This window comes from Hypanus sabinus, chromosome 6, assembly GCF_030144855.1.
Source record: "Hypanus sabinus isolate sHypSab1 chromosome 6, sHypSab1.hap1, whole genome shotgun sequence".
Classification (NCBI taxonomy): domain Eukaryota; kingdom Metazoa; phylum Chordata; class Chondrichthyes; order Myliobatiformes; family Dasyatidae; genus Hypanus; species Hypanus sabinus.
In genome coordinates this window covers 107,589,103-107,616,231 of record NC_082711.1, presented here as the reverse complement: position 1 = coordinate 107,616,231, position 27,129 = coordinate 107,589,103, and the positions used below count along the sequence as shown (strand labels likewise).

At 39.9% G+C, this 27,129-nt stretch overlaps 1 protein-coding gene across 5 annotated transcripts in view; it reads left to right on the top strand.

Moving 5' to 3' along the window:
* The first annotated feature begins 3,548 nt into the window (after positions 1-3,548).
* Positions 3,549-27,129, top strand: part of LOC132395734 (homeodomain-interacting protein kinase 1-like) — a 107,792-nt gene continuing 84,211 nt past the window's right edge. For 3 of the 5 annotated variants that reach the window (XM_059972699.1, XM_059972698.1, XM_059972694.1), the window contains exons 1-4: positions 3,550-4,299; positions 11,972-12,254; positions 22,024-22,158; positions 23,241-24,333. In XM_059972699.1, the coding sequence (XP_059828682.1) occupies positions 22,152-22,158; positions 23,241-24,333 (1,100 nt within the window). In that variant the 5' untranslated portion in view covers positions 3,550-4,299; positions 11,972-12,254; positions 22,024-22,151. Of the gene's footprint in view, positions 4,300-11,971; positions 12,255-22,023; positions 22,159-23,240; positions 24,334-27,129 lie in introns of all 5 variants that reach the window. The other 2 variants (XM_059972695.1, XM_059972697.1) reach the window with 2 other exon arrangements.

Sequence of the window (27,129 nt, the reverse complement as noted above, 5' to 3'; positions counted from 1 at the left end):
CCAAGAAGTATCGGAGGATGGCGTTGAAGTCACTGCATGATGATTCTGGACATTTGGGGGTGGAAAAGACCAATGGATTTCTCAGAGACTGGTTTTACTGGCCCTGGATAAAGTTGGAGGTCGAAGAACACTGCAAGTCGGGCATTCAATGCATACGGTGGAAGAGACTGCCTATGCGGGCAGCTCTCTTGTCCCACTTGCAGAGTGCGGGGCCTCTGGACCTGGTGTGTATGGATTTCCTGTCAATAGAACCCGATGCCAGCAACACGACGAATGTCTTAATCATCACAGACCACTACACCAAATTTGCTCAGGCTTTTCCTACCAATGACCAGAGGGCATCTACAGTGGGAAAAGTGGTAAGAGAGAAGTATTTAATCTATTATGGCCTTCCCAGGCAGATACATAGTGATCAGGGATGGGATTTTGAGAGCAGACTCATCCATGAGTTACTGGACATGCTTGGAGTTGAGAAGTTGAGGACCACGCCCTATCACCCGCAGGGTGATCCCCAGCCTGAGAGGTTTAATCGGGCCTTGTTAGACATGCTCAGGACCCTGGAGATCATCAGGAAGAGCAGGTGGAATCAACATATTGGACATCTGGTTCACAGTTATAACTGTACCCATACTGAAGCTACTGGGTACTCACCATATTATCTGATGTTTGGGTATGAGGCGAGGTTGCCCATTGACCTTTGTTTTTGAGACTTACCACCGAAGACTTATCTGAAGTGTGTATCTGATATAAGGAGAGAGCTGAAAAGGGCTTATGAATTAGCCGAGGTTGCTGCTGCCAAGCAGAATCAAGAGAATAAGAGGAGGTATGATCAAAAGGTGAGGTTCTCCCAACTCCTGCTGGGAGACTGAGTCCTCATAAGGAATTTGGAGCTATCTGGAAAGCACAAGTTGGCTGATCACTGGGTGGCCACACCCTATGTGGTGGAGTGTCAGATACCAAACCTACCAGTTTTCCCGGTGAAACTAGAGGATGGGAATAGGCCTGTCAAGATTCTCCATTAGGATGACCTGCTGCCCCTGGAACAAGAGGTGTAGGTTGACCCAGAGCCTGACTTGGAGCCTACTCAGGCTCCAAGTTATGGATATCTCCATGGAGTCAGGGCACACATATCTTTGAGCAGAAGTCTCTGACCATTATATGTCTTGTTGTCCACACATGGATAAACAAAATGGGGGTATCAGCAGCTTATCACTCTTCCTGGAGAATATCTTTCTGCCCATACAATTTATTGTGTCAGAGACATCTTGCTTCTCTAACAGATCACAGGCTAGACAGACTTGTAGAACATTACAAGAAGGCAGGAAGACTTGGGATGGCTTCTGCCTCAACCTTGCACTACTTGCCCCAATATAATGGGACTGAAAGTAGACGCTTACAGAGCGGTCATGTCAAATCCAGTGTGAAGGCTCTGCCTTCTAGACTGTGCCAATGAGGCTGCTGTTAAGAGATACAGTGTACCTTTTTTTATCATACTTCCCCTATGTCTTTCTGCCTTGATGCACCTCTGGTTTCAGCTCATACTCCTCATCCTCCTCCTCCATTCTTGGAGTTTTAATTTGTATTGTGATGGAGCAAACTGTAGTCTTCTTGATCTAGTTCAAAAAGAAAGCACAAATAGGGTATGTTTTAATTGGAAGACCAGGGCACAAGAGAAAGCTTTGTTTTAAAGGCTCTCCATAGAATATTAATATGGCATACAGTACTGGGCAAATGTTTTAGGTATATATATATATATATATATATATATATATATATAGCTAAGGGGCCTAAATGCTACCTCACTACATTTACAGAGTGACCGCTCACAGGTGCAGCTACACCCTGCACTGAGACACCAGGTAAGGTCATATGATTCCAAACAATTAATTTATTAATGTCTCTCTGGTGCTTCCTGCTCAGTTTCTCTCCTTTCCCCTTCTCCCAACCATAGCCCTCCTCTCTTTGCCCCCTTCCTGCTCTCAGCCCGCAAAACAGACCCATATCAAAGTCAGGTTTACCATCACTCATGTATGTTGTAAATTTACTACACTACCCTGCAAATTCTTAGCTACCCAAGCTATATGTATGAGCTTCAAAGACTTTTGCAAAGTACTGTATGCATGTGTGTACATGGCAGAGTACTGAATCTCACTTTGTGAGATGGTGATTTTGGGGGTACTCATGCCATGCTCACTCCTGGAAATGAGGATGTCAGCAACCTCCTGCATATGGCTGTCTTTGGCCTTCTGGTCTTTCCACAGTACACAGTACCTTGTTCCTGACATTAACTTGTACCACAAGGATTTCAATGGCTTGGGGCTCTTCTCCTTTATTCTTTACCCCTTCCCACTTCAATGCTGAGTCTGGTTGCTGTGCAGAAGTTTAGCTCTCTATGAAAAACCAAGCTTTCATGTGGTTATTGCGTGGACAGCTAAGTAACTACTGGTAGTTGCTTGAAACTTCAATGAAGTATTGGGACCCATTGAAATGGAAGGATTTTCTGTCATTGGGATCGACTTTCATGGACATGGCTTGCAATGGAAACATGATACAACAATGGTTTAAAGTTCCATTTCACATGTATGCACTGGATTCCCTTTGAGCATGTCAGCATGACTCATTCGTCTCTTCAACTGATGTGTAAGTAGTGGCATGAATTCATCTTGTACTCTTCTGTATCAAAAGAATTAAAGGAAAAAAAAAACCCATGATGACACATAGAATACTAGCAAGACCTGTACAACAGTTTCAAAGAAAAAGACATTACTAATTTTATATGCCCTTGATGTTTGGAAACAAATCACTAAATAAATTTAATTAATTCAACAGCAGGTATGCACAGCAGTCATTCATTTATGTTGAAGGAATCGGATTCAAGTACAGGAAAGCATAAACAAGGAAAATAACGTGGATTTCCATATTGGGCGTGGCAGGGGAACAGTGTAGATGAGGCTAGGAAGTGAGTTTTGTGTACCTCAACGAACCAATTTTTTAATGTTAAAACTCATGGTTTCTGAATGACAGCGTCAAGCTAAAATAAACGTTATAATTCTCCATTAGCGGTTGTTAATTTCATTGAGACGGCTGTAAGGTTCGCATTCAGGTTGGCACAAACATTTGAAAGGAGGTAAACGTGAAATTTAATCGAGTCTTCTAATAGGCTTTCAGAACAGAGAAGTATTGGGCTAAGGATTAAATAGCCAGGAATGTCAGTTCCGATTGCCAAGTCACTTATTTTGTAGGTACTGATTTAATCGTTACATAAAAATCCTGGAATTGTTAGAACTGGTGAACTTTAAGTGACTGAAGTATAATTTTTTCCCCGGGAGTGCTTGCGATGAGTCACATAATGACTTGAATCAAAAGTTGCTCCAACTGCTTGCTGATCTGACACTTGTAACATCACATTTCCGTCATTATGCAGTTGCGTCGGAAAGACGGCTGAAAGACTCCAAGCCCCACATTGCATTGCCAGCAATGTCGCACACGCGCACAGCCCACCCTCCCTCGTCATGAGGTCCGCATTCGGAATCTTTCAGGCGGTTGAAGAGACAGGCGTTGGCAGCAGCCAATCAAAGCCGGACGTTCGGCGGCTGTGGCGCGTGAGGCTATAGGGGAAGGCGGGACGTCCGGCACAATATTGCAAATCGATGTGGTAGGTAATCGATGGGCAGTTACTTGTTTGTGGAACGGGAATGGAGCTGCGATCGTTGGCGTTGCGTTGAGGAAAACTCTGATTAAGCCAGGAACGCGAGTCGCCGCTAACATTTCAACCGCATTCCCGTTCGCTTTGATTGAGTTCCCCCTTCCCTTTTCAAAGGGGACGTGTTTTTTTTAAACGTATTTAGAAAGAGGAGTCGGATGGTTGCCACCGTGTGCGAGTTTTCCAAGCGCTGCTAGCGGGGCGCCGCGAGCGCTGACGTTGGGCCCGCGCGCCGGCCGCGGAGCGCGCACGCAGGCGCGTTCCCGCAGGAGCGCAGGAACAAAAACAATTGGAGGAAAAACAGCGAGAGAGAGAGAGTGGGAGCTTGGGCGCCGAGCCGAAGAGAGGAGCGAGGCCATGCGGCCTGCCTCGGGCACCCTGCCGCCCCCTGACCACCGCCGCTTCTGACACCGGCCGCCCCTCCCCACTCCCCCCTTGCCCTCCACCACGGGCGCAGGAGGGGGAATCCAGTAGAGGAAGGAGGAGGAAGCAAGCGGACATGGTGGAGGGGTCGGGACGGGGCAGTCCGGGCCTTCTGATGGTGTCGCTGGGCGAAAGCTGGCACTGACCCCCCGTCCTCCCAACGCTGCAATCAGGTGAGGCTCTACCGGCGCGATTGGGATCTGGCCGGTCTATTGTAGACGGTCGGCGGTAGTAAGGGGGTTCGTGTAATGTAATTGTTGAAAGTTGCGTTCCCTGTTGAAGAGCTTTGCTTAGAACGTTTTAATACAGGTTTTGTGTTGGTGGGGTTTGAGTGTTCACATTGGAAGCAGCACATTTGCTGACATCAACTGTGTGTTTATTCATCTCAACCCCCGTTCTCAACATTGCTGTGATCAGTTTGGAAAGTTTTTATGGGTTTCTTGAAACATCCTGTCGTTTCAATTAGTCATAAGTGAAAGGAAGGATTTTCCCTTTACTGATTCCCGTTTTCGCAAATATAACAATCTTATTCACATACTGAAGTACATTGTCCTTGAGCAGAATTAATGTACACTATTTGTGTTTGTACAGCCATTTGTGATTTTTGTTTGCTTGCAGTTCCGGTACGTAAAAGAGATTGCTGTTCCCTGTGATGCTTTTAATGTAGAGTAAACATAGTTACTATTTACATCTGGCTGTTAGAAAGACATAATTTATTTAATTACCCTGCCTAGAAACTTAGTATAAAGTGCTTTTCTTCTATGTATGGTTACAATGTTGCTTTATACTTGGCTTTAGGACGCTTCTTAAGTGGATTTGCAAATCTAGGGAACCCCACATTTGAGTGGTATTGTGATTAGCGTTAGCATGTCTTGGTTTAGGACAAGGATTCCCAACCTTGGGGTGCACGCACCCCTCAGTTCGTGGTAGAGGTCCATGCTGTAGCAATGATTGGGAATTTTTGGTTTAGGAGAAGAAAATAAGCTGGGTTTTCCACCATTGCTACTTGGGGAAATGTGAATGAGGGCAGTTTTCTTTACTGTATTTTACCATATCAAATTATCAGAAATAGTTTTGATCTGTTACTGAAGCTTCAAGCAATCACCTTTGCAGAGGCAATGTTCAGTTTGGCTGTGGTGTCTTTTACAGTCTAACACCGTAATATTAATTATCACACAGGTAAGGAATGAGTTCTTGGGCAGGATACCAAGGCAGGGTAGTAAAGGAACAAGTATGTGTTTGTGTAGGAAGTGGTGGAGAATACTGCTCAATGTTAAATAACTATCAAGTGAGGGATCACAACTGGGTAAGCAACTAAGTTGCAGAATGCAAGCTGCAACCAAAAATGCTCATAGTAAGCTGAGCAGTTTAACATCAATTACTTGTAAAATGGCATCAGTGAGGCCATTGGGAAATGACAATTATAATGACAGCCTACTCTGTTTTGAAGGTAACAGCCCCTGTCTGGCTCAGCATTTATCAGCTGAGATGAGTTGTGGCCATTTGATATATTGCTAAAAACTGAGCAACTGGTTTCTCCACTGTTACATTATCAGAACAAGTAGAAAGTATAGGTCAGAATGCTGGCCGACATTGTTTTGTTTTTCCAATGCAGTTTGGAATGTTAATTTGTAATAAGTACAGTATTAAACTCAGTGCTTTTGTGTTTTGTGTCTGTTATAAAGATTGTACTGCCTTCAGTAAGTTATTTTTTCATCCAGCTTCCTTTGAGGTTGGAAGCTTGGCTGGTGGAATGTGAAATCAGAACTTAGCCTGCCTTGGCCTGCATTAAAGCAACATCTTTTGATCTGGTGCTTTTTAACTCTGAACTGGATCCCTTAGGATTTTGGAGTCATATTCATCTTCAAGCTGCTTATTATTTCAACTGCATGTGGCATTATATGCATGAACAAAATATTTTTGAGCAAGAAAGAATTAGACCTGCAGATCTATTTTGAAATGGAAGTGTCCATTTATACAGTTATAGATCTAACTCACTAATGAAGTTTCACGATTTTAAGAACAGACTTTTCCCTGAAATAATGAAAATAACTATTTGAATATTAATGTACCAAATAATTATGTGGGTATTTTTATTAGATCAATATGTAAAAGATAGTTTGGCATTTCCAAACCAATACATACCTACAATGTCGATAGCTGTGTAGTACAGTAGTTAATACTCCACAAGCAAATATATTAGAAATACAATGAGAGTATTAACTTTTGATATGTTTTCTACTTGGACTGAAATTGAAAGATTTTTAATATTTTGTGAGAGAAGATTGGTGCATAGTTTTAGTTTCTAGTTTTTAGAATTTTAATGGTTAGATTTTATTCCTGCAGGGTTTAAGTAAGCTTTCTGAAGTTCTCTGAGCATATCCTGGGTTGTGGAAATCTTAGTAAATAGATTGTTTAAATGTTGATTTTCTATAATATATCAAGTATTTCTTGTGAGCTTGTACTTTTGTTTTCATTTGAGAAAATGGAATAACTCCTTTATAGTAGACCATAATTGCGCAAGTTAGAAATTCTCTAAGGGAATCTTCCCTGTAGCATTGGGGATCTGTAGTGAAACTATCAGCACAGTAATGTGTAAGATATTTGTTTGTTGCAGAGTTTCTAGCAGAGTTCATTTATACATTGTCAGCAGAGATTTGTTCTGCCACTTTACCTATTTAAAGGGGCTTCTCCTCAAACTTAAGTTGCACTTAAGTTCCAATATTCAATATTCCAAATCTTTTATATTGTGTGAAATGTACTGCACAAATTGAACAATTTGGGTGTAGGGCTGCCAAAGAGATTGGCTTATAAGTTCATTGTGACCTTTGAGCTATTTGTTGAAAGGGGAAAAACTACTTCTGCAAAGGTGATTGGTTGAGGCTTTCAGTTACAGGCAAAGCACTTGAAGATATTTTGTTATGGCATATTACAAGGAAAAAGCTATTTGTAAATTTCAGTATGTGCTTGGAGACTGCAGTTTGGTACATTGGGAACTTTAAGATTGGTTGAAACTTCCTTTAAATAGGCTACAGTGGAATCTATTACTTATGCCATTTGACTTGTGTTTAAAAATGGTACCAGTATTGATTTCTGTTGCTTCTAGATAATCAAGGGAATTTATTTTTCATGCTCTTGGTGTAGTGGAACTCAGAAGTCACAGGAATTCCAAAGAGAAAAAGCCATCATTATTCAGCATTTACATGGTTTTTCTTAAGCAAGTGCAGCGGAGTCTGTTTCAATGTGAAATATTATAAAGTATCTGGGAAGTAATTTGATTTAATTCCCATATATAGGACTTTATCTTTGTTCTGGAATGGTTAAGGGTGGTTAATTTTTTTTTAAAGTATGTACTCATATTTAAAAGTTAGTTACTATTTTTCTGCAAAATTGTCTTGAGTAATGTAAGTTATATTCTTTGAGAGCAAACAGTCAATATATTCCCATACACTACATGGAAATTTTAAATCAGATAGGAAAAAATTGCAGATATCAGTCAGCTGATATTTCTGATATGCAGGATTTGAATACAGCTACCAAATGGGTCATTTTTTGAGGAATCCATTTTTAGGTTACTGTGGTTTCAATAACATTTAAATTTGTTTGATTTGCACTAATGGTTGTGTGCTTGCTGATAATTGTATTGAAAGCTGAAGTGGTATGTTGTGTGATGATATCTAGTTGGTGCCTTATCAGCCTTGCAGTGCATTATACAAGGAAGTTGCAGAATACTACACCCAAAAAACTCCTGTAAAGGAACACTAACATAATTCATAACAACCCCTAAACCTTGCTATTATAAACACTCAGAAGCAAAATGCATATTAACTTGAAGACGGAGTCATTTTGCCCGTATTCCATAGTCTGCTTATTTTTGTTTAAGCTAGTATTTGAGTACAAACTATGCTGATGACCTAATTGAGGAGGAACTGGGTGGGAGTTGTTGATAACCTTGTTTATGTTCAAAGCTGCATGCACAATTTGTGCAATAATATTTACCTTTGCCACCATTTCTCAGAATTTTTGTTAAAATTAGTGAAAAGTCATGAAGCACTGGGTTGACTGAAGGCTATTGTGCTAATTTGCTAAATGACTAGTGATTTGCAATTAATATTAATTGCGAATTGGTAGCTTTCTGTTCAGTTTAAGGTTTGGCAATTTATATATAGTTAGAACAGGTTCAAGATCAAAAGTGAAATTGCATCAATAACCTCTGATTCAGCTATATTGTGTTGATAGTTTATAATCTTCCAAATTTTGTGCCAAAGTCTGCCTTAATGTTTAAGATAGCATTCACATTTCCATTGGTTAATTTAAGCAACCTGTTCAAATGTCCTGATAGTGTTTTTGAGGGATACATTTTTGTGATACCTTTGTCGTAAGCTGTGAATGCAAGTTTGGCACCAGTATTCTTTTGTTATGACTTTGAGTTTGGAATGTAGTTGTTAGTGATTTCAGATAGTGTATAAATTTCTCAAGTCCTTGATGTATAATTATAAAAGCTTCATAAATATTGTCTTTGAGAGTAGACCTGTGTAATTTATCATATTTTTGTTTTACTTAAGCTCATCACCTCTTTTGGGGTACTGACAATTGCCAGCAGCTGGCCAGAGTCCTCTGACCTGGGCCAGTCTTTCAAGTTGTCCCCAGGTGTACCCCATTTTCTTGGTGTATCCTTCCTCTCCCAGAAATGAGGTCTTTGAAGTGTTTGTTTCTGTAGCTCTGGGTATTTACAAGATGGGGATGCTAGCCTCATCTCTGACCCTCATTTGCAGCCAGGCTTGTCACCTTTCACAGTGATTTTTTTTTTTGTTTTTTTTTCTCTCTGATAATCAGTAAGATTTAAGAGTACAGGGTTACATAAGGGTTCCATTCCTGAGAACTGTATGTAAACTTGTTTTTTGCAAGTCAGAGGCTAACAATTTCTCCCAAATCATAATGGGAAATCTTTGTACTTGACGACCCTTTGGAACTGGTTTGAAACAAATAGACAGGGAAAGGTCAGTGTAGGTGATATAATTGTTACCAGCAAGTGAACTGCTCTGAAAAGAAATGTTTTGTCTGAATGCAGCCCAGATGAAGTGATTGGATTTGCAGTGTTGGATTTTCATGAGCCAGTTGTCTCTAACCCTCGTTATTGCCTCAGAACTTGCATTATAATACTTTATACATCCAAAAATGATTAACTTACTGTTTGCTAGTTACTAACCTAACTGCTGGCACCCTCTTTGGGTCAGAATTTAGCTGGCAGTATGTTTTCAGTCGACTAGACTGACAATGGAGGAAGGCTTCTGGCTGAGTGAAGACTTGTCTCTAATCAGTCTGGGTTGACACAGTGCAAAAGTTGTATTAGACCACAGATCAGAACAATGCCTGATAATAGAATTGCTTCTGTATTTACATTTGTAAAGTTATCCATATGGCTGCTTTTGGAGGCTGCAACTGCATTGGCATGTACTCGATCACAATCCTCCAGAATGCATCCTTGCCACAATGTGGTTTGGCCCAATTATGTTTAAGAATTTCTCTGTATCTAACATTTTTTTTCAATTCTCACAGAATCCAAATGCCAAACAATGAAACAAATAAATTGCAAAATGATTCTGAAAAAGAATCCTTGTCCCAAATCACAATGCAATATATAATATTTCTATTTTCTAACGTGCATAGATTTCAATCCAACTTTTTGGGATTATTGGACTCTATAACAAGTATTCATTCTTGTATAAAGCGATGCAACATCCTGTTTGAATGTTATTTGCTGGCCTCTGTCTCACACTTGAATTGTACATAATTTTGTTCCCAATCTACCTTGGGGAAACTTGTTCAACCCTGCTCTCACAAGGCAGTAGCCAAGAAGTCAAGTTCCGTGCTGTGGTGAGTACTGATGGTTGCAGGTGGCAGCTGCAAAGTCAGTTCAGCACTGAAACACCTTGATCAAATCGTGTAAATAGTGGGGGAGAGAAAAAACACAAACACATGGACCATGGAAATTCAGTGGCTTGATGGTGGCAGGGCCACAGCTGCTCCTGAACCTGGCAGTGTGGCGTGATGGTAATAGTGAAAAGAGAGAAGGGTCAGACAGACACAGGCAGATGGGGCCAAGCACCTTTTTGTTTTCTGCTCTTATCCTCCACAGTTCTAATCTTAATGATGTAATCAGTGCAGAGTAAGGGACTGCAGGTTTGTGTTCTTCCGTTAGGAATTGATGCTTTCTGCTCTCATTCTCACCAAATCCACCTGGGGATTGCACAAAAGCCAGATCATTTATTCGGCTCAAAAGAAAATCCTTAAAAGGGAAATTGCAGTCTGCAATCGATCTCGGTTCGGATGAAGTGTATCTAGAGGAAGAGTAGTAGTCTTGTGTACTCTTTGTAACATTACATTTGGTTGCTGGAATCATTCTGTTAAACATTATTAATATATTTCTAAACATACAAGTATATTTGCAAAGATTATCACTTTTGTTTTCCTGTAATTCACCTGTTTCTGAATGGTACAAACTATAAAGCCCTATTTTAGACAAGGAATAAGTAACATTCATAAAAGAAGTTGGCTGTATATAATTCCCATGCTTATGGTCTTTTAGTATTGTCAGTCATAAATGCTGTAAATAATTTTAGTCGGTACAGCCCTATGGCTATTGGGTGTGTCTGAAAAGGTTAGTAAATGTGAAAACTAATATTGTTAATCACCTGGTTTTTCCATTCCAATCAAACACATTACAGCAGACTTTGAAGCCACTAAATCTAAGCCTACTTCTAAAAATTTGTAGGTTATGTCACATTAAATGCTCAACTAAGAACTTCTAAAAATCTGAACAGAGTTGTCTCTGTCATTCTTTAAAGGAAGTTTGTTAAGGGGGGGGGGGTGCAAATCTTACCAACTTGCTCTATAATCCTTTTAAGCCCTCGTTACCCATTGAGGCTTATTCTTTATTTTAAGCAGCCTTAATGCCTTTGAATTCTTTACATTGATAGTTTGATCCAAAGACTGATTTTCAATATTCTTAATATCTATTTTAATTGCTAGTTAAATCTTTGATCTGAAAGTCATGGATCCCAGTGAATAATCTAGGTTGATGTGCAGGTGGTATTAATTGAGGTAGGTATCATGCTTTAGAAGAAATTACATCAGGCTCTGTCAGTTTATTTTAATAGTTGTGGTGATTCATAAAAGTTCCATGGTACTTGTCAACAGAAAGGATTTCTCTGGTACTCTGGTCAAAAATTTCTTAACCAACATCAAGCAAAGTGTTAGCTCATTTACGTCATTATGTTTGTGGGCTTTTTTCACTTGATTTCCTCTGAGCTATATCATCAAAATGGAACTGTTGGCCATGGCTTTTCTCACCCTTGCATTCCAACAGCTAACCACTGAGCAACTTTTTATGTGGGAATTATATTTATAAATACCCTGGCTAATGTGAGCATTTGATTCTAGTGCCCAGGGGGAAATTTTTTATGAGTTGCGTACATGGGTATTTTAAATCTTGTGTTCAGCAAGTGGAGATTTAATATGCAGCTGACTGATTTTTGGATGATTTACCCCACTCAGTACTCTGATTCTTCCATCTCTTAGCATTTTTAAAAAATGAATTTTGTTGTTAGCAAACTTGTTTAAAGGTTGAATTGGTAGGACTGCATGAGAGATTCATGAGGCATCAGGACTTTTAAAATTATGCATAAATATACATGCAGATTTGCCTGGAAATAGACAACATTTGTACTGTATGGAAAAGTACATCACAGTGCTCAAGTGAATTATGTGACATAAGAGTGAATCGCCTTCTATCTAAAGTAGAATTTCCTGATGTTTAATAAATATTTTCTTTTGTTTATGCAGGTTTCCATCGGAAAGTAGGGCAGCTGATCTTGGTGACTTCAAGTGAATTGTGAGGAATTGTGAAGTAAACTTTGTAGTTCTGGTGCCATCATTTATGGCAAAGGGACTTGCTATTATTTGAAAGGAGGAGAGGTTGCTTAAGAAAGAAGCTATTGGTGGAATTGGAAATTTGCTGTGGGAGAAGAACGTGCTGGGAATCTAGGTTGAAGTGCAAAGTTTGGTTACTAACTACGTTGTGAGAGGAGCTGCTGGTGGAGTGTGCTGGCAAAACTGCTTCTACAAGGTGGGTCTTCAATGTTTCTTTTAGTGTATTTCACGGTGGCCTGCATTAATAAAAAAACATAATTTACAGGAAATGCACAAGAATTGAATGTTGTGTGTGGATAAACAGTTGCCTGTAATAAGATGGCAACTGTAGATCAGATGTTATGTATTACGTATTACTCTGTGTTTTTATTTACCCTTTGCATGAGGAATATTCCAATGATTTTTCTTGGGTCAAGTGTTGCATCTGAAGGCAACTTTGTCTTAGTTGATTTGGAAAGTACTTCCAGAGCGAGCATCTGACCAATTAAAGGTCAGAACAGCTATTTTAAGCATAGCTCTGAAATAGACTGAGGAATTATCAGTGTGTCTGAAACCTGTGTTAAACATTTGAAATGAAACAAAATGTGAAACATACTCAACTGAATTAAGAGAATGTCCAAACGCTGGCCTTTGCTCCCCAGGCATCTCAGTAGTTTTTCTATTTACTCTTATCTTTTTTAAAGCTGAGGTCTTGAAAGTTAAGGGTAAATTTTGCTATGATTTTGTTGCATTATTAGTATCATGGCATTTTGCAGCAAATCCTGTATTACTACATCTGAATGGATATTTTGGTTTAAAGCCTGTGCTTTATACTCAGTGACTTGACCTTCATGGCTGTTTGTGACAATGAATTCCACAAATTCTCACTTTTTGGCAAAATAAATTTCTCCTCATCTGTTCTAAAGGGATGTTATCTGTGCCTTCTTGTCCTCACCTCCCCCATTATAGGAAACATCCTCTCCATGTTTAGGCCTTTCAATATCCGATAGGTTTCAGTGTGACTTGATTTTAAACTCCAGTGACTAGAGGCCCAGTGCCATTAAATGTTCCTTGTGCGTTACTCTTCCATTCCTGGGATAACTGTCAAGCCATCTCTGGACCTTCGATGCCAGCACATCTTTTCTGAGGTAAGCTGCCCAAAATGATCACAATATTGCAAGTGCAGTCTGACCAATGCCTGGTAAAGCCTCAGCATTGCATTCTTGCTTTTATATTCTAGTCCTCCTTAAAATGAATATAATGTATTTGCCTTTGCCTTCCTTACCATCAGGTTAACCTTTAGAGAATCCTGCCATGTCCCTTTGCACCTCTGATTTCAGAATTTCTTCACCGTTTGGAAAATAGCTACACCTTTATTCCTTCTGCCACAGGATATGGCCATATACTTACCTACATTGTATTCCTTCTGCCCATTCTCCTTATTTAACTTCTTTTGTAGAACCTCTGTTTCCTCAACACTACCAGCCCCGCCATCTATCTCAGTGTCGTCTGCAAACTTGGCCTCAAAGCCATCACTATGTTATCCAAATCATTGATATATAATGTGAAAATAAGTGGTCCCAACACTGACTCCTGTGGAGCACCACTCTTCACTGGCAGTCAACCAGAAAATGCCTCTTTTATTCCCACTTCGCCCCCAGCCAGTCTGCCTATCTTCTACTCATGCTAGTATCTTTCCAGTTAGCCACAAGCTCTTGTTCTGCAGCTTCGTGTGGCACCTTGTCAAAGACCTTCTGAAAATCTAAGTAAACAACATCCACTGACTCTACTTTGTTTCCCCTGGTTATTTCCTCAGAGAATTCTACCAGATTTATCAGTAAGATTGCCCCCGAAGAATATGCTGACTTGGCCCTATTTTACCATGTACTTCCAAGTAGCCCAAAACATGCTTGAAAATGGACTCTGACATCTTACCATCCGTGGAAATCAGATTGACTGGCCTAATATTTCCTTCCTTTTGCCTCCTTCACTTTTCTAAGAGTAGAGTGATGCTTGCAGTTTTCCAGTCCTCTGGAACTTTTCCAGACGCTACTGATTCTTAAAAGATCATTACTAATGCTGCCATATTCTCTTCAGCAGCTACTTTCAGAACCCAAGGGTATAGTCCAATTGGTCTAGGTGTCTTATCTACCTTCTGACCTTTCAGCTTTTCAAGCATCTTCTCTGTAGTACAGTCGGCCCTCCTTATCCGCGGATTCAACCAACTGCAGATCGGGAAAACCCAGAAGTTCTCCCTCCAGCACTTATTGTTTGAGCATGTACAGACTTTTTTCTTGTCATTATTCCCTAAACAATACAGTATAACAACTATTTACATAGCATTTACATTATATTAGGTATTATAAGTAATCTGGAGATGATTTAAAATATAAGGGAGGATGTGCATAGGTTACTGTGGATCGGGAATCGAAAAAAAAAACGGAAGTTCTCTAAGTCGGAACAGGTACATCTGTTATTATTGAGCATCAGTTAGTCAAACGTTTAACTTGGTATATAGTATATATTTTACCTTTCTATGCATATAAAACACTTAAACGTATGTATTTCAATAATTTAATCACTGTGTTGCTTAGTAATAATTGTAGCTTTCATCAGGGCAGAGCCTTCACATGGTCCATTATTCTCACTTTATCCCTTCAAATTGTTTTGATTGTTGACCGACTGTCGCCTAATGCTTTTCTAATGATCGATGGCGTTTCACCTCTTTCTGATCGCTTTATTATTTCCACTTTATTTTCAATCGTGATCGTTTTCCGGAACAGAAACATTGCGGGTGGCAGGTCCTGAGCTCCGCCGGGTCCTAAAGTCCACTTGAGCATTGTGGTTTTTTTTGGTATCCGCGGGGAATTGGTTCCAGGACCCCCTGCAGATACCAAAAAACGCGGATGCTCAAGTCCCTTATTTAACCTGTCTCAATGCGGTGGTCTTTAGGAGGCAGCGGAACCCCAGAACTTATTTAACGTGAATCAGTGTGGTGGACATTAGGACCTGACAGCGGACCTCTGAGTCCGCAGTATTTCTGTTCATGAAAATAATCACAATCACAATCACGATTGAAAATAAGGTGGAAGTAATAAAGTGATCGGAAAGAGGTAAAACGCTATCGATCATTAGTAAAGCATTAGACAGCAGTCGGTCAACGATCAGAACAATTTTAATGGAGCATGTAAAAGACCCTGTCCCGATGAAAGCTACAATTATTACTAAGCAACACAGTGGTTTAATTATTGAAATACCTATGTTTCTTAAGCATTTTATGTGCATAGAAAGGTAAAATATATACTATATACTAAGACAAACGATTTACTAACTGAGGCTACATAATATCGGATGTACCTGTTCCGACATCAAATCCAACTTACAGACCGACTCAGGAATGGAACTTGTTCATTACCCGGGGACTGCCTGTACTTTTAAATCATCTCTAGATTACTTATAATACCTAATACAATGTAAATGCTATGTAAATAGTTGTTATACTGTATTGTTTCGGGAAAATGACAAGAACAAATAGTCTGTACATGCTCAAACAACGGTTGCTGGAGAGAGTACTTCCGGGTTTTCCCGATCTGCGGTTGGTTGAATCCGCGAGTGTGGAAACCGCGGATAAGGAAGGCCAACTGCACTCACTTCTGTCTCGACACTTGAATTTCTGGTATACTGCTGTTGTCTTCTCCAGTGAAGACTGATACAAAATAATTACTGAGTAAGTTAATTTAATTATGTCCTTTTATTTCCACTTTTGAGTTATGAAGAAATGCAGCATCGAAGCAGTTCCTTTGTTCCACAGAGTCCTTGCTGACCAACTGCAATTTACACTAATTGTACATTCATCCCAATTTCTTTGATATTCTTACCACAATATGTCAAACTCCTCCCAGATTCTACTACTTACCTTCACACTAATGGTAGTTAATCTACTAGCGTGCACATCTCTGAGATGTTGGTAGAAACTGGTACTTGGAGAAAACCCATGTAGGTCACAAGGTGCGGATATAAACTCTACTGAGGCAGCACTAGGTGTTGGGCCTCTGGTAATGCATGCCAGCCGTTTTATTAGCTGTGTCACCGTGCTGTACTTTATTGCCTCTGCATGCTAAATGGCAGTTCAATTTTCATCATTTTGTTTTACATAATTGCATATGAAAGTTTGCCTGATGGAATTTCATATTTGTGATGGTCACTAATGCTACTTAAAACTGATGCCGCAGTGGCAAGAAAATAATTTTGAATGAATTGCTTACATGGCTGTACTGACTAACCATCTAATTCATGGTAATATCTGCCTTTGAGTTTTAAGCTGTTTGTACCTTGTTTTAACCTGTTTTGTTTCCCTGAGTAAAATGGTTAGTTATTAATCCTTGGTTATTCCTGGATGACTTTGAAGTTCATAGAGTTGAGTCTTTTGACTCTTCAACTCCCTACACCAGTTAGCACACCTGGAATAAAATGCCTTTTGCAGGCTTGGGAGTGATGCATTTGTCATAGATCATTAACCTACTGTAGGTTTTACCCTTGATAAAATCCGCAAACATTTAAAGCGATGCAGAATTCCGAGACCAACAACCACGGTGACTTGGAAGCACAGAGGCCATCATTGTTTATTTTTATTGGGATGTACAGTGCAGAACAAGCCCTATGATCACATGAACCACACTACCCAGCAATCCACTGATTTAACACTAGCCCAACCACAGGACAATTTACAATGACAAGTTGACCATAAGACACAGAAGCAGAATTAGGCCATCTGGCCCATCAAGTTTGAATGACCCATCATTCAATCCTGGCTGATCCTTTTTTAAAATCTCTTCCTCAACCCCAGTTCCTGGCCTTCTCCCCGTACCTTTGATGCCATGTCTAATCAAGAACCTATTAAACTCTGCCTTAAATACACCCAACTATCTGTCCTCAACAGTGGCATGTGTCTGCACATATGTGTGTATGTGTATATATATGTATGAGTGAGTGTCTTTGTTTTTGTGTGTCAGTTGTGTATGTGTTGGTCTGCACACGTCCATAAGACATAGGAGCAGAATTAGTCCATCTGACCTGTCGAGTCTGCCCCGCCATTCAATCATAGCTATTCGTTTTTACTCCTCTTCAACCCAGTTCCTGGCTGTTGCCAGAAAATATTGGAGGAACTTGAGAGCCATACAGCATTAGAGATGGAAGAGAAAACATTTTCAAATTACAAACAAGAGAAACTCTGCAGATGCTGGAAATTTGAGCAACACACAAAAAATGCTGGAGGAAGTCAGCAGGCCAGTTGACATTTTGGGCTAAAACCCTTTGGCAGGACTGGAGAGAAAAAAACGATGAGTAGATTTGACAGGTGGGAGGAGGGAATACCAGGTGATGGGTATTCCCCCCCCCCCCCCCAAACTTTAAAATCTACTCACCTTTTCTTCTCCAATCCTGCCAAAGGGTTTTGGTCTGAAATATCAACTGTGCTTTTTATCCAATAGCTGCTACCTGGTCTAAGTTCCTCCAGCATTTTGTGTGTTGCAAACGTTATACAAATTGATCACTCTAAATTGGAACTGTTAAAAGTTCATCAACCTGAAACATTGGTCTTTGTTCCAGGGACATTGGGATCTGTTTCGAAGGGATGGTCTACATCTGAACCGGAGGGGTACTAACATTCTTGCAGGAGTATTTGCCAGTGCTGCTCGGGGGGGTTTAAACTAGATGTGCAGGGGGCAGGGATCCAGATCCAGAGGGTTGGTCAGAAGGTGCATGGGGTTAAATGTGTACAAGGTTTGGGTGATCTTGAGAAGGTCATCAAAATTCAGGGTGCAATTTGCCCGATGGAAGTTCAAGGAGCTGGGTTAGGTACAGTAGACAGTGTTTTAAGCAAAGAGAGGAGGAATGGGCTAAGAATTCTATACTTGATTGCGCATAGTGTCAGAAATAAGACAGATGAGCTTGAAGCTCAGATGAAAATGGGGAACTACGATATTGTTGGGATAACGGAGACATGGCTGCAAGGGGATCAGGCCTGGGAATTGAGTGCACCAGGGTATACGTGCTATCGTAGAGACAGAAATATGGGAAGAGGGGGTGGGGTGGCCCTGTTGGTGAGGAATGAGATTCAGTCCTTAGCAAGAGGTGACTTGGGAACAGGGGAAGTAGAGTCTGTGTGGATTGAGCTGAGGAACAGTAAGGGTAAAAAGACCCTAATGGGTGTTGTGTACAGGCCCCCAAACAGTAGCGTGGAATTGGGTACAAGTTGATTAGGGAGTTAACATTGGCATGTGCTAAAGGTAATGCAGTCGTTATGGGAGATTTCAACATGCAGGTGGACTGGGAGAATCAGGTAGGTGCTGGACCCCAGGATAGGGAGTTTGTGGAGTGTCTTAAGGGATGTATTTTTGGAACAGCTTGTGCTTGAGCCAACCAGGAACGAGGCTATTTTGGACTTGGTGATGTGTAATGAACAGGAATTGATAAGTGATCTTGAAGAAAAGGAGCCATTAGGAAGTAGTGATCATAACATGATTTTATCTACAATTTGAGAGGGATAGGGGCAGATCAGAGGTGTCAGTGTTGCAATTAAATAAAGGAGACTACGGAGCCATGAGGGATGAGCTGGCCAAAGTTAAATGGGCGGATGCCCTGGCAGGAAAGACAGTGGATCAGCAGTGGCAGATATTCTTGGGCATAATACAAAAGATGCAAATGCAGTTCATTCCAATGAGAAGGAAGGATTCAAAGAGGGGGAAGGGGCCACAGTGGTTGACAAAGGAAGTCAGAGATTGTATAGCATTAAAGAAAAAGAAGTATGACAGGGCTAAGATGAGTGGGAATACAGATGATTGGGAAAGTTTTAAGGAACAGCAGATCTTAACTAAAAAAGCAATACGGAGAGAAAAAATCAGGTATGAGCTCAGTCTAGCCAGGAATATAAAAGGGGATAGCAAAAGCTTTTTTAGCTATGTGAAGAGAAAGAAGATAGTTAAGAACAATGTTGGCCCCTTGAAGAATGAATTGGGAGAAATTGTTATGGGAAACAGGGAAATGGCAACAGAATTTAATGCATACTTTAGATCTGTCTTCACCAGGGAGGACACAAGCAATCTCCCAGATGTATGGATGGGCCAGGGTCATAAGATATCAGAGAAATTGAGACAGATTGACATTAGGAAAGAAACTGTGATGAGTAGACTGGTAGGACTGAAGGCTAATAAATCCCCGGTCCAGATGGTCTGCATCTGAGGGTTCTAAAAGAGGTGGCTCAGGAAATTGCGGATGCATTGGTAATCATTTTCCAATGTTCCTTAGATTCAGGATCAGTTCCTGAAGATTGGAGAGTGGCTAATGTCCCACTTTTCAAGAAGGGAGGGAAGGAGAAAACGGAGAACTATCGCCCTGTTAGCCTAACGTCAGCCGTGGGGAAGATGCTTGAGTCCATTATTAAGGACGAAATAGTGGCACATCTAGATGGCAGAAATAGGATTAGGCCAAGCCAGCATGGATTTACCAAGGGCAAATCATGCTTGACTAATCTGTTGGAGTTTTTTGAGGGTGTAACAAGGATGTTAGATGAGGGTAAGCCAGTAGATGTTGTGTACCTAGATTTTCAGAAGGCATTCGATAAGGTGCCACATAGGAGATTGGTGAGTAAAATCAGAGCTCATGGCATTGGGGGCAGGGTTTCAACATGGATAGAAAACTGGTTGGCAGATAGAAAGCAAAGGGTAGCAGTGAATGGGTGTTTCTCGGACTGGCTGGAGGTGACTAGTGGGGTACCACAGGGCTCTGTATTGGGACCACAGCTCTTTACAATTTATGTCAATGATTTAGATGAGGGCATTGAAAACTATATCAGCAAGTTTGCTGACGATACTAAACTGGGTGGCAGTGTGACATGCGAAGAGGACGTTAGGAGAATACAGGGAGACTTGGATAGGCTGAGTGAGTGGGCAGATACTTGGCAGATGTCATTCAATGTGAATAAATGTGAAGTTATCCACTTTGGAAGCAGGAACAAGAGGGCAGAGTATTGTCTGAACGGTGTCGAGTTAGGTAAGGGAGAAATGCAAAGAGACCTAGGAGTCCTAGTTCACCAGTCAATGAAGGTGAATGAGCAAGTGCAACAGGCAGTGAAGAGGGCAAATGGAATGTTGGCTTTTGTTACAAGGGGAATTGAATACAAGAGCAAGGATGTTCTTTTGAATTTGTACAGGGCCCTGGTGAGACCACACCTGGAATATTGTGTACAGTTTTGGTCTCCAGGTTTAAGGAAGGACATTCTGGCAATTGAGGAAGTGCAGCGTAGATTCACTAGGTTGATTCCTGGGATGGCAGGGCTGTCTTACGCAGAGAGATTGGAGAGATTGGGCTTGTACACGCTGGAATTGAGGAGATTGAGAGGGGATCTGATTGAAACGTTTAAGATAATTAAAGGATTTGATAGGATTGAGGCAGGAAATATGTTCCAGGTGTTGGGAGAGTCCAGTACCAGAGGGCATGGATTGAGAATAAGAGGTCAGTTATTTAAAACAGAGTTGAGGAAGAGCTTCTTCTCCCAGAGAGTTGTGGAGGTGTGGAATGCACTGCCTTGGAAGATGGTGGAGGCCAATTCTCTGGATGCTTTCAAGAAGGAGCTGGATAGATATTTGATGGATAGGGGAATCAAGGGATATGGGGACAAGGCAGGGACTGGGTATTGATAGTGAATGATCAGCCATGATCTCAGAATGGCGGTTCAGACTCGAGGGGCTGAATGGTCTACTTCTGCACCTATTGTCTATTGTCTATTTATGCTCCCTCTCCATACAGTTGCTGTCTCACCTGTTATGTACATCCAGCATTTTTATCCTTTCTTCTCATATCTTTTAACAACGTTTGGTTGATTACTGTGAATTGTTTGCTTAAACATTTCTTTCTGAAATTATTCTAATAGTCTGAGTAAAGTTAATGGCTTTATAGTGTTAACTTCATCTGTTGTTCATAATGATATAGATCTCTTATTAATCTGCTTTATTCCTTTGTGTGCCAGAAATAGGTGCAAATTATTCCAATCAAGCAATGCATAAAATGTTCTCAACTGGAATTCATTCTTCCTTTCAGGAACTTAATCAACTCTTCTGGGTTTTCTGAGTTTTTGCATATTACCAGCATTTTCTCTATGTTGAATGTTTATACTGTAAATCTGATTTGTATAAATTGACATTGTGTTTATTGCTGTAATAAACATGCATCCTGAAGCTTGCGTATAACTGCTTATGTGTTAACTGTTAAAATTACAGTTGGTGAGAGTTAAATGTAAAAACCAAAACACATTGCATTGTGGCATGGAATGGAACTGTGTCTGCATCCTCCACGTCAACTTGTGTAGATTTTGTTCGTGCCACATTATTGTATTTGGACCAAATTTATAGTGTGATGTCAGTTAGATGAAGCAGCAGTACTATATTCTGATACTCCAGACCTATTTTGAAAAGATTATTGAAAAATTAAATTTAACAGTAGGTCAAATGCTGTTGTGTAATACTAAAGTACAGAAGGAAGTCTCCTTGGATAGTGTTGGAAAGGATGGTGGCAAATAAATTTTTGAGATGGGCATGACTAAAAGAGAGACAGTACTTTTTAAGAACGTTTTACATTTCTGTTGATGTACATTTTCCCCTGTTGTTTGAATGAATGATTGTAAAAAAAATTTATGTTCCATACTTCATCTATTCTCAATGTGAATCAAATTGTGGGGGTGGAGGGTGAGGCAGCATTCCATGCTCATAGCCCTGCCATTTATGTACATAAGCTTTCCAGGAAAGGTTACTTGAAAAATTTCTGCCCCTGCTGTAGGATGCTGAAATCTATTGTAACTGTCCTCCCTTGCAATTAACAAGCTCATTGTTACTCAGTTCCTGCTTTGTATGATTCATTTCTACTCCACGTGGTACACATAACTAAATAGCAAAAGTTTATTTTTCTTTTCTCCTGCTCTTTCTTTTGCACAGTTTTCTCACCGCTAAGGATGCTGCCTCCAGCTGAGTTATGACTGCTCGAGTGCTGGCAGGGCAATGGTACTTCAACCAAGTAACCACCCTTCATGTGTGAGCTTAAGCAATGATTGGCAGCGGGCTGCATGACAGGTGGGGGCAGCACATCTGATTTCAATTTCCTCTTTAGTAGATGCCCATATGCAGGCATTTTTTTTTTGACTGTTGTCATTGGTTAGTAATTGGAAGCACAAGCCCAAATTTTTGATCGCACTATAGAACGTTGAGGTCAATTCTAGCATCCGCTTAATTTAGCTAAAATTGGATATCAGATCTTTATTTAGAACTTAGAATCAGAGTTAGGTTTAATATCACTGGCATATGCTGTGAGGCAGGAATACATTGTAATACATAAAAATAACGTACATGAAGTGTATAAATTAAAGTTGTGCAAAAAGAGGGGGGAAATACTGAGGTAGTGTTCATGGGATCATTGTCAATTCAGATCAGGTGGAGGGCAAGTTTGAATTGTTGAATGTGTGCCTTCAGGCTCCTGCACCACCATGTTGATGGTAACAATGAGAAGAGGGCATGTCCTGGGTGGTGGGATCCTCAGTGCTACCTCCATTCTTGTGTTTGGCACACTGCATAAAGACACTGAGATTTCTACTATTATGGTTCCTATTGTACATTTTAAGAAGTTATCCTAGGTAAAAATCCGAGTTTGTGCTCATTTGAGGTGCTGAAATATGAAACAAATATTTTATCTTGTGCTGTATTGACGTTTGTGGAGGAAAGGCAAAACTTCATTGAGATTATTTTTGATTTTTTTTACTTAAATTTTAGGAATTTGAAATCTATTTGAATAGTGAATGTTTGATGTTAAATACTATTTGCTGTATATTTAGATTGATGAAAAGTAAATTACTCAATGATTTTTAGTTTAGTCAGTTTCAGGATTGTTTCCAATAACTTGGAACATATCCATTTTTTAATTGAGTGAAATGCATTTTTTTTCACTAACAGCAGAGTAAATGCTTCCATTCTCTCTGAAACACTATGATGACTCCAGTCTGGTCCATGATTACTAATTAGCCAGAGTTGTTTTTTTGAGTAACCAGTTTTAAGGAATGTACTTTTCAATATGCAATGTTGAATTGCAATATGTTTTTATATAACCACAGAACTTGTGTGCAAGCAGTGAAGTTTATAAATATTACTTTTCCTTTTGACAGGTATGGCCTCACAACTGCAAGTGTTTTCACCAATGTCAGTAAAGTCCAGTGCCTTTTGCAGCGTGAAGAAATTGAAAGTGGAGCCCTCCAACTGGGATGCAACGGGTCAGAGCTGCACTGTAAAACATTACAATCAGAGCAAGAATCCACCAGTGACTCAAGGACAAGCAAATCTGCCCCATCAGGCATCAAACAGTGTGGTTGTTTATGATCAGAGTTTGCACCTCACCACCGCCTCCGGGCTGATTCCAGTTACGAGTGCAGACAGTGGGGCCTGTACAGCAGCACTGTCTGTGGGATCTTCGAACGGAGTGCAGAGTTTGACACGCAGAAGCACAGTGACACTGTTGGATACCTACCAAAAATGTGGGCTCAAGAGGAAAAGTGAGGAAATTGAAAGTAGTGGCAGTGTACAAATAATTGAGGAACACCCACCTCCGATGCTTCAGAACAACACTGGCAGGACTGCGGTGGGTACTACTGCCACCACCACATCAACTGTAACTTCAAAGAACGGCAGTTCCACTAATGAAGGGGATTATCAATTGGTCCAGCATGAAATACTTTGCTCAGTGACAAGCAGTTATGAGGTGTTGGAATTTCTTGGTCGGGGCACTTTTGGACAAGTGGTGAAATGCTGGAAAAGGGGCACCAATGAAATTGTAGCTATTAAGATTTTGAAAAACCATCCCTCCTATGCACGACAAGGGCAGATTGAAGTGAGCATTCTAAATCGATTAAGCACTGAAAATGCTGATGATTACAACTTTGTTCGATCCTATGAGTGTTTTCAACACAAGAATCACACCTGCTTAGTTTTTGAGATGCTGGAGCAGAACTTGTATGACTTCCTTAAACAAAACAAGTTTAGTCCTTTGCCGTTGAAATATATTCGACCAATTCTGCAGCAGGTGGCCACAGCTTTAATGAAACTAAAGAGCCTTGGTTTAATTCATGCTGATCTGAAACCAGAGAACATCATGCTTGTGGACCCTACCCGGCAGCCTTACAGGGTGAAGGTCATAGACTTTGGTTCAGCCAGTCATGTTTTAAAAGCAGTTTGTTCCACGTATTTGCAGTCTCGATATTACAGGTCAGTGTAATGTTCTTAGTTTACTGCTTGTGTTGATTGTAGAGATTGAGACAATTCCACAACAGTGGGGTTGACATCTAATCTCTTCTTCCGTGACATAAAGCTTAGATTTCTTTAACTCCTGGGCTTTATTTGCACCTCATTAGATAATTTTATTAATTTTTTTTGTGACTCTATACTGAAAGTGCTTCAATAGAAGTTGGGATTCACAGCTACAATACGATTTCCTCATTTATCTTCCTTTTATGGTAAATGTTTTCCTGCTTTCAATTTAGTTTCTAACTTTCAGTGGTGATTTTGAAGTATGGGATAGTTGTGACATATACATACTGCCTCTAAACTCAACAGTTGAACAACAAAGTATAGAAATGGAGATGGCTGATGAGGAGTTGTATCAGGGATTCCCAGCCTGGTGAGAGGCCTCTCAGTTAATGGCATAAAGAGGGTTTGGAACCCATGCTATAGATGGTCAAAAAGCATTGACAGCAATGTCAGAATTCATCATTACAGTACTTTCAGTGCTTATCTTATTTTGGTATGAAGCAATTGCTGCTTATGTTCTTCTAAGCCATAGCCAAATGTTGACCTGCTAGACAGATACTAACAGTAATCACAAGTTGAGAAGTGTAAAGGAATGAATGAGATACTTCAATACTGAAGTGGTGGGGCTTTATATTTGGATACCAAAACAATTTGCACTTGTTAAAATTTATATTGTTCTGAATTCCAACATTGACAGCTATAATTGGAATGACTTGAAGTAATGCTGACTATAAGCAAGATATGTCAAGCTGGCTTGTAAGAAATTTTTCATTGCTGGAGATCAGAATTGTCTATTCTCAGGCATGGTAGTGATAATTGTAACATCTTTCTGAAGTACGACTTTTGGTAGTATAATTTATGGTTGACGGAATTGCCTTTGTCAAAGTTTTCATATGGGAAAACCAAAGCATTTGAGCTTCAGTATGTAAGATACAATACATCAGGTTATGAATTTGTCTTAAACTTACCAGCTCATGTATTCTCAGGGAGACATAATTACACTAAGAAAGTTTGTTAAATGTTGTAGCAATTAATTTGTCTAAACACCTGTTTTAAGTAGGTTTCACAGTATTCTGGAATGATTATTATATCTGTTCAAGCTTTGTTGTAATTGTTTTGCACCAGTATATTGGTTGCAGTGTACTCTTTTAAGTATCCTTGTAATAATCACTAGCTTGCATCAATTAAACAGCATACTTTAACCTGAGAATTAAGAATCTATTTTCAGCATACTACAAATGTAAATTTTTCTCAATTACATCCATTTAAAATATGTAACAAGTTGATGTCAATTTAAATTTTGTATTTTTCCAAGTAAACTTGACACATAGTCTAAGAATTTTGGGCAGTAGTTTGGGAGGGAAGAATACAACAATTTTCCCCAGTGGCTTGTGGTCAGACAATGCCAAGTTACTGTACTGTGGGTTTGGATTCAAGCATGAATTTTTAGCTAGTTCACCCTAATGTATGTAAAAAAAATCTTGGTTATCCTTCATATGGGGTGTCTGCCATACTACCTCTTGACAATATCTAACTTTGGAGAATAATGACTTTTGCTGGGGTTTCTTGGAAATTCTGTAGGATTTTTATATTTTTCAATATCCTACTCATTTCATTGCCAGGTAATTTTTGTACCGTCATTTGAATATGGGTGGCACAGAAGAAGGACCGCTAAAGCCTTGAATAAATCGCCCAGCATCTTGTATATGTATTAAAATTAGCAAACTTGGATTTCTTTCATTTTGACCCTTTCCTCCAGATCATTTATGAAAATAGTAAATAATTGAGAGCCATTTCTGTTATTTCCTTTAAAACCCTTGTGTGAATCTGATTCCATTGACTTATCTGCCATTTGTTCTATGAATTTCTTCAGTACATTGTCCCTTGTGATCATCATTTGTACAGATTCTACCAATTCTTGAAATTGGTCTTTAACCTTTTCACTTGATTATAATAATTAACTATTGTGACATGACTCAAATGGAGCAGCTTGTAGTAGTATGTTCATCATCTGGGGACAAATGTTCTGCACATGTCTACAGGCAGATATGTCCCTAAATGTTGAATTTTTGAGTCTTGATTGCAATCCAGCCAGCGTACAGAGAGGTTAACATCCTGACACAGTGGTGCCAGGATAACAATCTCTTCCACAATATCCAAAAAAACAAAAGAGCTGATGTGGATTACAGGAGGAATGGAGACAGGCTTGCTCCAATCAGCATCAATGGGTCTGCAGTTCAGAGGGCGGGTAGTTCCAGGTTCCTCAGTAATGAGAAATTCATCACCAATGATCTCACCTGGACCTGGAAGAGTGTCAGGGACACCGGTCACCTAACCATAAACTGCTTCAGCTGCTTCCTTCTGACAAATGGGATAGCTTTCTACAAGCCATTTGACTTTTAAGTTCACATGTCTGTATATTACAATACAAAGATTTTTAGCTCCCTCACTTTGTGGGATGGATGTAAGATTTAAATAAATTCTAAATGGTCAACAGAATATTAGCTGTGGAGATTTGTTGCAACCTTATTGGACTGAACCCTTATAAAGTCAAAGAGGGCAATTAAAGCCTCTTAAGATTTTCCAGCTCTCAGTTTAATTTAACATCATTACTATGGGACCTTTACAATTTAATAGGCCATTACAAGATAGGCAGGTAACTCCTATTTGGAGGTGTTGTGTATAGGAGCTAAGTTTAACCTATTTAATAATTTTAATATGACCTGTGTGATTTTGAAGATTGGCATTCATATT